The sequence below is a fragment of the Ochotona princeps genome, chromosome 15 (assembly GCF_030435755.1).
Source record: "Ochotona princeps isolate mOchPri1 chromosome 15, mOchPri1.hap1, whole genome shotgun sequence".
Classification (NCBI taxonomy): domain Eukaryota; kingdom Metazoa; phylum Chordata; class Mammalia; order Lagomorpha; family Ochotonidae; genus Ochotona; species Ochotona princeps.
In genome coordinates this window covers 4,306,643-4,320,116 of record NC_080846.1, presented here as the reverse complement: position 1 = coordinate 4,320,116, position 13,474 = coordinate 4,306,643, and the positions used below count along the sequence as shown (strand labels likewise).

Here is a 13,474-nt window from a genome sequence, read left to right as displayed (position 1 = left end):
CTGTGTCCAGGCCCCATGGTGGAGGAATGGGAGGTGTGCCAGGTCATTTACACCCCCAGGTTCCTATAGTTCCCAGGGTGGGCGCCTTCTGTCCCCCCGGTGCCCTGCACATCTGCATGCCAGGCTGTCCCTGGCCGCAGGCTGCATCTGCTCTCCGGCCTGCAAGGCCACAGCACCTGCACCACCAAAGCCCGGTAGAGATGTGGCTCGCAGCATCAGGGTGAGGCTGCAGGTGTCAGGGAGGGTTGGAGAAGCCCCGTGTTGCCATCCTGGGAGTGCCGTGGTGCCAGGGCCCGATGTCACTGCAGACCCAGTCCTCTTTGGTCTGGACGCTGCCCATGTTTACTGACTCCATGCAGCCAGCAGGGCAGCTCCAGGAGCAGGGTCAGGATGGGGGATGAGCTCGGAGCACTCCCATCCCCACTGCACCAACGCCAGGCAGCAGACTCAGCTACGGGACCCGCTGTTGCCATCCTCAGCAGCAGGCTGTACCACTGTCCACAGAGCCCTTGGGCTAACTGCTGGTCCACCAGGAGAGCAGGCCCAGGCCCGGCTCACTGATAGAGCCCTGCCGGGAAGAGAACAGAAACGTCTCACCATGTGGCCCTTGAGCACCCCGGCCAGAGGTGCTCCCGAGGCCCAGCTGTCCCCCTGCAGGAATGCCCCCAGCCCCTGAGCACACTGTGTGCTGTCCCTCTTGGGGGGCAACCCCCAAACACATGCAGAAAGCCATGGCAGCTGTCCCCCCAGCTCCCCAGGGATAGGTGCCCTGACTTGCTAGGGGGTTCTGGGAGGCAGCCTGCACCCCCAGATGTGCCCCTCACCACCAGCGTGTATGGCGCCTCCTTCTTGGGCAGCTCCTCGCTGGAAGTGGTGCCCTCAGCGTTGCTGGGCCCCGTGGGGGATGTGTCCACGAAGCTCTCGTCCACCACCCGGAAGCGGATCTCTTCGCCCGTGTCCATGTACAGGTCGTGTGCGCCTTCCTCCGTTTCGTACTCCCACACCCACACCTGCTCAGCTTCGTCACTGGAGGCCAAAGGTCAAGGAGGCCAGCGGGCCATGGCAGGGAAGTCACTGGATGGCAGGGCCCAGACCCTCAGTGAAGAGCTAGTGGTGTGGGGCCATGGGGCGTCAGGGCACGAATGCAGGGGCATCACAGCATGAGCCTCGCCTCCAGGAGGGGGCGCCCTCACACCCCACGTCATCCAAACCTGAAGGTTTGGCGACAGCCTGGCATTCACCCAGGGGCTGGCCCTGCCGTGCTGCAGGTTAAGCCACTGCTGATGCCAACATCCCACAGTGGAGCTAACTCAGCTGCTGTTTCTGACCAAGCTCCCCTGCTAATGCGCCTGGGAGAGCAGAAGATAGCTCAAGTCCTTGGGACCCTGTACCCATGTGGGATACCCAGAAGCTCCTGGCTCCTGGCTTCAGACTGGCCCAGCTCCAGCCATTGCAGTCATTTGAGAAGTGAACCAGCGAATGGAGTATTTTTCTCTTTCGAATAAAAATAAAAATCTTCAAAAACAAAAACTTTTCCTCTCAAATAAATACATCTTTTTGGCCCAGCGGCGTGGCCTAGCAGCTAAAGTCCTTGCCTTGAATGCTCCGGGATCCCATATGGGCGCCGGTTCTAATCCTGGCAGCTCCACTTCCCATCCAGCTCCCTGCTTGTGGCCTGGGAAAGCAGTTGAGGACGACCCAATGCATTGGGACACTGCACCCGCATGGGAGACCTGGAAGAGGTTCCTGGTTCCCGGCTTCGGATCGGCACGCACCGGCCCATTGCGGCTCACTTGGGGAGTGAATCATCGGATGGAGGATCTTCCTCTCTGTCTCTCCTCCTCTCTGTATATCTGGCTGTAATAAAGTGAATAAATCTTAAAAAAAAAAAAAAACCAAAGAAATACATCTTTCAAAAAGTCCCACCCAGCTATCAAAGGAGGTGGTAGGTGGGATGAGGTCACCGGCTGGCAGAGACAGGCTTTCTGACCGGTCACAGGCCCCCATCCCTGCCCTGCCCTAGCCCAAGCAGAGCCGGCCGATGGGCAGCCCTTCCCGGGCCTGGACTGAGAAGCCACTCTGCCCTCTAGTGGTAGCCCTGCTGCCGCCACCGGCTGTGTATGGGGCAGTGTGACTACTGAGGCACCCAAGGAACAGGAGCACCTATGCAGCTAGGTGAGGGCTGGCAGGGGACCCTGGAGGCTGCAGGCAGGTGGGAGTCAGGGCCAGTGGAGGGAGTATTCCAGAAGGAAAGGCACTCCCAGCAGGGTCCAACAGTGTGCAGTGTCCGTGCAGGAAGAGGAGGCTTGCTCCCAGAACCCTGGGGAAGCCGGGGCCACCCCGGTAATGGGGACGCCATCCATCAGTGGGGGCTTAGAGACCCACAAGTCCGCCACCTTGGGAGGATACAACTTGGCTGGCTGCTGCAGTGACTCTGGAGGGATGAGGATGTCATCGAAGAAGCCGAGAGAGACTGGAAGATGATGGGGCGGCATGGGGTAGGGCTCCATGATGCAGGGTGAGTCCCTTCCCAGCCCAGAGCCCACTGCTCTGCTGTCCCCAGCACCCTGAGCAGCCCAGGACAAAGCCCCAAGCAGGGACTGGCAAGTACTTCCACCCCACAGGCCCTGACAGGACCCCACAGCCAACCGGGGGGAAGGCTGCCCTTGACAGCAGAGCCTTCCTGCGCGACCCTGCAGATGGCACATGCCACCTGCCCCTGGAGTCCCCTCGCTGCCACGCCCCCTTACCGTGCACTCCCTCAGGGCTGCAGCCTTTGATGGTCCCAATCAGAATCTCATCCAGGAAGGGGTGGGAACACCACATAGCGGAAGTGGACTGCAAAGGAAGCAGCACCTCTCATCAGAGAGGGCACAGAAGCGGCAGGGGCCCCATGCTCTCCAGCATCCACCCTCACCAAGGGTCTGCCTGGGACTCCACCTGAAATCCCGTGAGCCCAGCCCTTGCAGTCACATCGGGGTCCCCACGGCAGGAGGCGTGTGGGGACGATGCACTTGAGCCCAGGTTCACGGATGACTTCAAGGTCAACTGCAACCTTCCCCTGGGCTCTTGTCTAAATTCTAAAAATGGCAGAAGCAAGCGGCCAAGGGAACAAGGCTTGGAAGCGAAGCCCAGGCCCCTGCTGTTCGGAGAAGCTGCCCTGGGCAGAGTGCTGACCTGCAACACCAGAAGCTAAACATGCCCTTGGATGGGGGACAGCAGCAAGCACACCTCTGTGGATCCTGACTGCTCAGAGCAGAGGGTCCCCACTTACCTGAGCCCAGGAACATGCCAAGCCCCCAGCCCAGCCCCCACAGCAGCCTGGGCACTCATCCCTCCTGTCCCTAGGGGAGGCGGGGTGTCCACCACCCCCTGGCTGTCTCCTTACTCCCCAAGGCTACATGCCTGCACCATGAGTAGAAGGGGGAGGAGGAGGGGGAGGAGACGGTGGGAGGAGGAGGAGGAGGAGGGGGGAGAGGAAGGGGAGGAGAAAGTGGGAGGAAGGAGAGAAGAAGATGGGAGGAGGGGGAGGAGAAGGTGGGAGGAGGGGGAGGAGAAGGTGGGAGGAGGGGGAGGAGAAGGTGGGAGGGGGAGGAGAAGGTGGGAGGAGGGGGAGGAGGGGGAGGAGAAGGTGGGAGGAGGGGGAGGAGAAGGTGGGAGGAGGGGGAGGAGAAGGTGGGAGGAGGGGGAGGAGAAGGTGGGAGGTGGGGGAGGAGAAGGTGGGAGGAGGGGGAGGAGAAGGTGGGAGGGGGAGGAGAAGGTGGGAGGAGGGGGAGGAGGGGGAGGAGAAGGTGGGAGGAGGGGGAGGAGGGGGAGGAGAAGGTGGGAGATGGGGGAGGAGAAGGTGGGAGGAGGGGGAGGAGAAGGTGGGAGGAGGGGGAGGAGAAGGTGGGAGGAGGGGGAGGAGAAGGTGGGAGGGGGAGGAGAAGGTGGGAGGAGGGGGAGGAGGGGGAGGAGAAGGTGGGAGGAGGGGGAGGAGGGGGAGGAGAAGGTGGGAGGAGGGGGAGGAGAAGGTGGGAGGAGGGGGAGGAGAAGGTGGGAGGAGGGGGGAGGAGAAGGTGGGAGGAGGGGGAGGAGAAGGTGGGAGGAGGAGGAGAAGGTGGAAGGAGGGGGAGGAGAAGGTGGAGGAGTGGGAGGGGGAGGAGAAGGTGGGAGGAGGGGAGGGAGGGGGAGGAGAAGGTGGGAGGAGGGGGAGGAGGGGGAGGAGAAGGTGGGAGGAGGGGGAGGAGAAGGTGGGAGGAGGGGGAGGAGAAAGTGGGAGGAGGGGGAGGAGAAAGGGGAGGAGGGGAGGAGAAGGTGGGAGGAGGGGGAGGAGAAGGTGGGAGGAGGGGGAGGAGGGGGAGGAGGGGGGTGGTGAAGGGGGAGGAGGGGGAGGAGAAAGGGGAGGAGGGGGAGGAGAAGGTGGGAGGAGGGGGAGGAGAAAGTGGGAGGAGGGGGAGGAGAAGGGGGTGGAGGGGGAGGAGAAGGTGGGAGGAGTGGGAGGAGAAGGTGGGAGGAGGGGGAGGAGAAGGTGGGAGGAGGGGGAGGAGAAAGTGGGAGGAGGGGGAGGAGAAGGGGGAGGAGGGGGAGAAGAAGGGGGGAGGAGGGAGAGGAGAAGGTGGGAGGAGCAGCTCTGAGAGGCCAAGGGCGATGGTCATGGTCACCTGGCTGTGCTGCCATGAGGAGACTTCCTGTTTTGTTCATGTTTGCTTATTTTTATCTCTTGAAAGCAAAGTGAGTGACAGAGATCTTCCATTCACTGGTTCCCTTCCCAAAGGCCTGTAATGGCCAGGCCAAAGCCAGGAACCTACAACTCCATCCAGGGATCCCTGTGGGTGCACAGCCCAGTCCTGGGATCCGGGGCTCCCCTTGGGTGCAGGGCCTCAGTCCTGGGATCCGGGGCTCCCCATGGGTGCAGGGGCCCAGTCCTGGGATCCAGGGCTCCCTGTGGGTGCAGTGCCTCAGCGCTTGGGCCATCCTCTGCTGCTTCCCAGGTGTGTGAGCGGGGGAGCTGCAACACAGCAGAGCGGCGGGACTAGAACCAGTGCCCCAGATACAGATCCCAGTGTCACGGGTGGTGGTCTAAGCCACTGATCCTGCCTGTGCTTTGGGAGAGGGTTCACCCCCACACGTGGGCGCCCATCAGCTGTCCAGCGTGCCAGCATGTCACACAGTCCAGTGGCTCCATGTCCAAAGTGGGCAGGTACAGACAGCAGCCAACTAGTACCACCTGCAGACGGGAAAGGGCCTCTTCTGGGTAAGGAGATGCTTGATGACAGCAGCAGCCACTCCCCCCTGCAGCCCAGTGAGGGACACCTCACCTCCGTGAACCCAATCGCAACTGAACAATGGGGTGGAGGGAGGGCACTGTGGTGTAGTGGGCACAGCCAAGACCTGAGACCCCACCATCTCAAATGGATGCCAGTTCAAGTCCTGGTTACTCCACTTTCCATCAGGCTCCCTACTAACTGCTTAGAAAAACAGCAGCAGATGGCCCAAGTGCTTGGCTCCCTGGATGTGTGTGGGAGGCCTGGATGAAGTTGCAAGTTCCTAGCTTTTGCCATGGCTCAACCCTGGCTATCTGTGACCATGAGGGAGTGAACCAGTAAATGGAAGATCTTTCTGTGTCTCCCCCTCTCTGTAAACCTGCCTTTCGAGATCAATAAACCTCAAAAAATACATGAATAAAAACCAGCAGTGTTAACCTTAGACCAAGTATCAGAAATAACCAAGCAAATAGAATTTCCTCAAATTTGGCAATTTTTCTCACAACTACTGTGCCTATCTCCTGGACAACCAGGCCCCCGGCCAGTACAGACTGGGCCCAGCCCCTACCCCGGCCATCTCTGGGGCTTGACCTGCCGCTCCAGGGAGCCCCAGAAGCCCCACGCCCCAAGCAGAGAAGACCCTGACCTTTGGTGTGAGATGCGCCGTCCCCCGGAAACACGTAGGCGTCCTCCAGCTTGGTAATGTCGAACAGGCAGACACAGAGACCCACATTGTACACCACCTGCACGTGGAAGACATGCACACTCACGCACTGTGAATCCATGTCCCTGCAGCCTGAGCCTCGGCCGGCACAGCTCCCAGGTTCAGTCCAGGTGTGAGAGCGCCAGGGAGCTGTTGGGGGAAGGGCAGTGGAGGGGGCCAGGCTGGGGACCCCACTGTTGGGCCAGCACCGCCACTCACGGTGGGACAGTGGGAGGTGGTTTCACCATCCTGGGCCTTTCCTCCTTCGGAAGCCCCCTTTTGGCCCCTGGCTCTCATGCTTCAAGTAATCACCCAGCAAGGTCACTGGCCTGACCAGGGAGGGCCCAGGGGCCAGAAGCCCAGCTGCAGCTCGCTACGCTCACGGCCCAGACACACACACATGCTCACAGGCATCCTAGCCCGCGGTGGGCCGCAAAATAAGGCCCTGGGCTGGCCAGAGCTTCTCACACCCCCAACCCCTCATTGGCGTTCCGGACACCTGGCGGCAGGAACAGACCCCACAGGAGCTGTTCAGTGTCAAGCAGCCCCAGCAAAGCCCCACAGAAGAGCTGTGCCCTGGGCCAGGCTGTACACCCCCACGTGGCCTCCACTCACGGGACGCTGCAGCCCTCCAGATGCAGAGACCAACCTCAGCAGGACCAGAAGTGGTGTCCAGGGACCCCTCTCACACCTGATCCCTCTCCTGCCCCTCACAACCAACCAGAAGTCACGGCTCTGCCCACCTCCTCCTCCGACCTCAGCCTCTTCCCAGGCTACCTGTGAGGCTGGGTCTAAAGCTAGCAACCTGGGGCCAGTGCTGAGACGTAGCACACTAAGCTTCCACCTGCAGCGCCAGGATCCCATATGGGCACCAGTTCAAGTCCTGGCTGCTCCACTTCCAATCCCGCTCCCTGCTTACGGCCTGGCAAAGCAATGCAAGATGGACCAAGGGCTTGGGCCCCTGCACCCATGTGGGAGACCCAGAAGAGCTCCTGGCTCCTGGCTTCAGCCTGGCCCAGCCCTGGCCATTGTGGTCAACCAGGGATGAAGGCTTTGTCTCACCTCCTCATTTTCTGTAACTCTGCCTTTCAAATAATTTTAAAACCATCTAAAAAACCAAATAGGCAAAGCCAGCAATTGTCCTGTGAGTCTTCCTAAGCCCCATCACCTGCTACGGGAGGACGAGACACCTGTGTCCCCATCCCAGCTGCTCTGCGTCTGCTTCCGTTCCGGGAGGTGGCCAGTGACGGCCCAAGTCCTTGGGTGCCGCCACGCCATTCACATGGGAGACCAAGGTGGAGGCGCTGGCTCCTGTGGGCAGTTAGCTCGCTCCGCCAGTGCCTTGACAAGTGACGCCAGCATTACCCCCCACAGGGCCCTTAAAGACCTCAAACTGGACACTCTGGCCAACGCCAAGGCCGCTGGGCCGCGCGTGGGTCACCCTGGTCGAGGCCACGGCCAATGGGCAGCGCTGGACTCCCGGCTGAGGCCACGGCCCTGAGCTCCCGCCCAGTACCTTGTTGGCCAGCTTCTTGTTGAGCTCCTCAGCAATGGAGTCGTTGAGCTTCCTCTCGAACTGCCAGGGAGGGATCCGCACCGTGTCCACCATCTCCACCAGGACGAACATCCCGGCCCGCGCGTGGGGAGCGGGGCACTCAGGCCCCGGAGCTGGGGGACAAGGAGGACCCCGGACCACCCCACGCCCAGGCCACAAGCGGGGCCCCGTGAGACCCACAGGGGAGGCCGAGAGCGGCCGGGCCGAGCTCTCGGTTCTCAGGCCGCCCTGGGCCCCGGGGCCCGCACGCAGCACGCCGCCAGCACCCAGACACCTGGGGCGAGAGTCCGAATCCCGTCGCTTCCGGAGAACCGACCAATCAGAAGCCTCTACCCGCCCCCGACGCGGGGCACGGCAAGCTACAGGCTAAGGCACGAGAAGGGGCGGGGCCTCGACGACTGGGTTCGACGACGCTTCTCGTTGCTAGGCGACACCCAGCGCGCAGTTCCTCTCCCGGTCTTCCGAGCCGCGCGTTCGGGTCCTGGCGGGGCTCCCTAACGTGCTGTCCACCGCAGCAGAGAAATGCTTGCAAAAAGCAAGTCTTGAATACTCAAACCCTGCAGACGGCAGACTGGGAGCGTGGACAGGAAAGTGCAACCGGAGGGTACCCTTTTTGGGGTGACGGACATATTGGGGATCCCCTCTGAGGTCGTAGTGACATTTATGAACACAGTTGTCAAAGTTCATCAAGCCCAGTGCATTTCATGGTAGACAGATTATGTCTCAATTTGAAACTGATAACCACCTGGGCCCAATAATTAATATTAATATCAATAATACAGCCTCAGTAGCTTCCCACTAAGCTGGGAATAAAATTCAAAACCTTACCACTGGTTCAAAACTCCTTGCATGTGTCAGGATTCCATATCGGTACTGGTTCGTGTCCTGTTGGCCCTGCTTCCCATCCAGCTCCGTGCTTATGACCTGGAAAAGCAGTCGAGGACAGCCCAAAGCCTTGGGACCCTGCACCTGCATGGGAGACCCAGAAGAGGCTCTGGGCTTCTGGCTTCAGATTAACTACATCCGGCCGTTGTGGCTGTTTAGGGAAAGAATCAGTGGATGGAAGATCTTCCTCTCTGTATCTCCTCCTCTCTGTATATCTGACTTTCCAATATAAATAAATAAATAAACCTTAAAAAATAAAATGAGCGGTGTGTTTTAATTTAAAAAAGAACAACCTGTGGGGCTGGTGTTGGAGTGGGGTGGGTTAAACCAGTATCCCGGAGCTCTCATTAGAGCTGCAGCTGCTTCACTTCAAATCTGCCTCCCTGCTGACCCACCTGGGAAAGCAGCAGCAGGTGGACCAAGTGCTTGGGCCTCCCATGTGGGAGACTTGGATGGAGCTTGAGGCTCCTGCGTTTGGCCTGTGGTAGCCTGAGCGTTTGCAGCCCTTGGGGGAGTGAACCAGCAGGGGAAGATCTCTCTGCTCTCTCAGATCCTTGGAGCGGGTGACAGAGGTCCTTGGAAAGTCTGCTGAGGTCACAGCACAGAGACCTCCCTGTGACTGGCTGCATTAGCTCTTAGCTCCAATTATGCCCTCGTTTCAGCATGTTTGCCGCCATAAGCCAAAAATACCAGATACAAATATCCAGCAGCATAGGGAAGGGAGCGGAGGCAGAGGGAGAGAGAAGGAGAACTTCTTCTTCGGAGGGATCCAGGGAAGGGGGGCAAGATGGAGGAGGACGGGGAGGTGGCCCGGCAGGGAAAGGGGAACGCGCCAAGAGAAAGTGAGGGAAGGCGGGAGGATAGGTGGATGGACTGTCAGAGCCCCAGGGCACTGGTAGGTGGGCAGGGACTGGGGGGAAGGGCCAGAAGGGATTGGTGGAGTTGTTAGATATGGTGCTATGAAGTTACAACTGATTGGTGGGAACAGAGTTACAGAGTTACAGCAGATTGGCAGACAACAAAATTTGAACCTGAAAAGCTTCCTCTCTCCTCCTCCATATATAAAGAAATCTTTAAAAACATGAAAAATAATCTAAGAAAAAAATCTACATTAAAGCAACACTTGAGCAAAATTTTTCGCAAAGCTTTTTTTCACAAGAAAAAAACAAATGGTCAACTGTCCTGTGGGATTTCCTGAATACTACACTGACAGCGAGAAACACAATGGCTTTATGCTGCACTTTTCCACCCGGGTGAGTCAACCTCATGCTTTATCCTCACCAAAGCTCTGCAAGCTAGGAACTATCCTTATCTCTACCCGGGGAGGTCCAGCAGGTCACTCAAGGCCACAGGGTCATGCAAGGTCACACAGCTGATGTTGGTGGAGGCTGGAGTGGGGCTCTTCAGGAGGGAGTGAAGGGAAAGCTGGCAGGGTCACAGCAGGACCACACAGTGGGGGGCAGGAGGGGACAGGGGACACTCAGCAGGGTGAACAGTGGAAGGGTGGCCAGAGGCCGGGGTGGTGGGGAGCAGGAAAGCTGGGAAGGATCTTGTTTTGTGTCTCCGCCAAAGAAACCCCAAGCCAGACTGGTAGCTTGGAGAGCAAATCCAGGCAGAAGTGGAGACAGGAGAGGGGATGGGCTCAGCCACATGGTGGGGGGTGTGCAGTTTGAAATGGGAGGAGCCAGCAGTCGAGGCTGTGGTCACCGGCAGAGGGCGCCCGCGGAGCCAAGTTCAGTGCCCCGGATCCTGGCTTGCTTTTGCACCAGTCGGCCAGCACATCAGTTTGCTCACTGGTAACACGAGGAGTGCCCTGGGCTTCCCCACGCAACTCCTCCCTCACAAAAACACACAGACACCTGTCAGCAAGTGGCATGGCCAACAGTGGGCCTGGCCTTCGTGTGCCCACTGTCCTCTGGACCATGACAAGGGCTTGTAAGTGTGGCCACTGGAATGAACAAAGCCGTAGCCAGTGAGGTCAGCTCCCTGCTCCAGGCCCAGGTAGAGCTGCTTCCCCGGAAGTTGGTAGATGGGGGCACCATCGTCTCACCCTCCTTGTCTGCTTTGTACAATTTACAATGATACATTGATCTGCTTGTAGATATTTTAAAAAGTTATTTATGCATTCATATTCATTCAGTATAGAGACAAAGAGTTTTCCGTCTGCTACTTCGCTCCCCAAATGCCCACAGTAGCCAGGGCCCGTGCTAAAGTCAAGAGCCACGAACTCAATCCAATCTCCCACTTGAGTGTCAGGAACCCCAGTACTTGAGCTACTGTCACCTGCTACCCCCCAGGGTGTGTACCTTACCAGGCAGCTGGAACTGGCAGCGGAGCCAGGAGCTGGGCATGCTGATGTGGGATGCCAATGTTTTAAGTGATAGTTGAACCTGTTAGTAAGCCACGCCTCTACCCTCATTTGGCATATTTGCTATTGTCTGTCCTTTTTTTATCGGAAAGTCAGATATACAGAGAGAAGGAGAGACAGAGAGGAAGCTCTTCCATCTGCTGATCCAATCTCCAAGTGGCCGCAACTGCTGGAGCTGAGCCTATCCGAAGCCAGGAACTAGGAGCCTCTTCCAGGTCTCCCACGTGGATGCAGGGTCCCAAAGCTTTGGGCCGTCCTCAACTGCTTTCTCAGGCCACAAGGAGGGAGCTGGATGGAAGCAGGGCCAACAGGATACGAACCAGCGCCCATATGGAATCCTGATGCATGCAGGGCGAGGACTTTAGTCACTAGGCTAGTGTGCGGGGCCCTGTTATTGTCTTTTTTTTTTTTTTAAAGATTTATTTATTGTTTTTATTACAAAGTCAGATATACAGAGAGGAGGAGAGACAGAGAGGAAGATCTTCCGTCCGATGATTCACTCCCCAAGTGAGCCGCAACGGGCCGGTGCGTGCCGATCCGAAGCCGGGAACCAGGAACCTCTTCCAGGTCTCCCACGCAGGTGCAGGGTCCCAGTGCTCTGGGCCGTCCTCGACTGCTTTCCCAGGCCACAAGCAGAGAGCTGGATGGGAAGTGGAGCTGCTGGGATTAGAACCAGCGCCCATATGGGATCCCGGGGCGTTCAAGGTGAGGACTTTAGCCGCTAGGCCATGCCGCCGGGCCCTGTTATTGTCTTTCTTAAGAAGCACTGTGAACTTTATAAACAGCCTGCTGGTCCACAACAGGCGTCAAATACCTCTTTGCTGAAGGTGTGACTACACTGTGTGGCCACGGAGAACAGAAGTTGGGGCCGGGGAGAGGAGAGAGGCCCTCTGTGCCTCACCGGGGAACAGTAGAGTCCAGGTCGAAACCTAAATCCCGTAGCGACAAAGACAGGTGTCCAAGGGCCTAGAAAGACACCTTGAAGGCAGAGCAGAATGAACAAGTCAGAAGAATAATGCTCCTCACCTACTGTGTCACGCAGGGCCAGGGTCCTCACCCCTCTGTGCCTGCCCAGGCAGCCTCACCATCAGCACTGCAGGCGTCCGCCTGGGCCTCAGCCCGCTGGCCCTTGGCTGCAGGGGCAGGAGGGGCCTGGGCTGCTCCCTCGGACCCACCTGGCGAGGCTCTCCATGGCCAGGGGAGGCTTCGCAGGCGGTGAGCTTTTGAACTCTGATGCTCACCAAAAGAGCTGCCAGCGCCCAGCCCCTGCTTCTTTGTTACTCGGCTGTGGGTGGGTGGTGTCGGGGCTGCTCATTTCCTTAATGAACAGCTGTGCCCGGCGCTGGCTGCACATGGGTAGTCGCCAGCCTACTTGCTGCTGTCTCCCTCCCTCCCTCCCACCCTCTCACTGGCCCTGCCCTCCGCTGTGTGGCAGCACGGGCACCTGTCCTCCCTTCCGGGGACTGGTGGGGCCTCAGAGCAAGGAGGCTGGACAGAAAGGGAAGAGTTAGGCGCTTGGCCTACACCCTGGCCTTGGCCTCCCTAGAGCGGACAGGGCCCTGTGCTGGCTGCCAAGGTCACAGCCCTCCTGTCCCATCCCTCGCTCCACCTTGCCATACTAGCCTTCTCCCACAACATCCAACATGGCTGGCTTTGTCTTGGCCCTTGGAGTTCAGGGAAGTTTCCCTCCCTGGCCCCTCCTGGCCTCTCCTGATCCTCCCTAGCGGCCCATGGGTTCACAGTCTGCCACATGGCCACCAACACTCCAGCCATACTCCAGCAGCTGGGAACTTCCTGGTCCCAGAAGAGCAGTCATCCTCGGCCTCCAGCCTAAATCCTGATGCTAGCTCTAAGGCACCCAGGGGTGTGATGAGCCAAGATTCCCTAAGCAGGGAGGCAGATCCTATAGAAGGGACAGCGGGAAGGGGCAGGCTTGACCATGGCATTGGACATCTCCTGGAGGGAGAGGTTGGCAGGTCTGAAAAAGCAGGTGTTTAGCTTGGTGCTGGGCTTCCAAACCTGAGTGCCTGGGGTTGTAGCTGGCATTGGCCCCTCATGCCAGCTTCCTGTATGCACACCTGGAAGATAGCTCAAATGAGAGTGGGTTCCTGGGTGGTGCAGAGGCCCAGACCAAGTTCAGGCTCCCTGCTGTGTGCCTTGTCCCCGCATCCGCAGGCACTGGGGGAGAAGCCAGCGGAGGGGCTGTCTCCTGCTCTGCTCCCCAGGCCAGGGCTTTACTTTGTGCTCCGGGACCTCCAAGCCACAGGACTCTAGGACTCTCCAAGATTGCTTCCTCTCCCCGGAGCACCTCACAGCATTGCCCTCAGCTCCTTGAAGAAACAGGACAGGGAGAGAAACAGAGCCTCCATTTCCTGATTCATTCCCCAAATGGCTGCCAAGGCCAACATGGGTCAAGCCGGAGCTAAGAGCTTCGTCTAGCTTCCTCACGTGAGCGACAGGGGCCCACACACATGGGACATAGTTTGCTGCTTTTTCTAGGCCAGAAACGGAGCTGTCTCAGAAGTGGAGCAGCTGGGACATGAACCAGCACCCACATGGGATGCTGGCACTGCAGGTGGTGGCTTTGCTCGCTATGCCGCAGTGCTGGCCCCCAAACCTATTTTATTTGGGAGAAAGGAATGTTTGTTTGTTTTTAAAGAGTTATTTGCTGGAATGGCAGTGTGACCAATTAGAATAGAGAGATTGCAATCTCCTGG

At 58.8% G+C, this 13,474-nt stretch overlaps 1 protein-coding gene across 1 annotated transcript; it reads right to left on the bottom strand.

Annotated features, from left to right (window-relative positions):
* Positions 1 to 234: 234 nt before the first annotated feature.
* POLR3H (RNA polymerase III subunit H) lies at positions 235 to 7,651 on the bottom strand. Its single transcript, XM_004589469.2, is given in 7 exon segments — positions 235 to 568; positions 825 to 1,026; positions 2,410 to 2,473; positions 2,751 to 2,814; positions 2,816 to 2,838; positions 5,893 to 5,989; positions 7,466 to 7,651. Coding segments are annotated over 7 exon segments (615 nt in total). The 5' UTR covers positions 7,577 to 7,651; the 3' UTR covers positions 235 to 514.
* Positions 7,652 to 13,474: the final 5,823 nt, after the last annotated feature.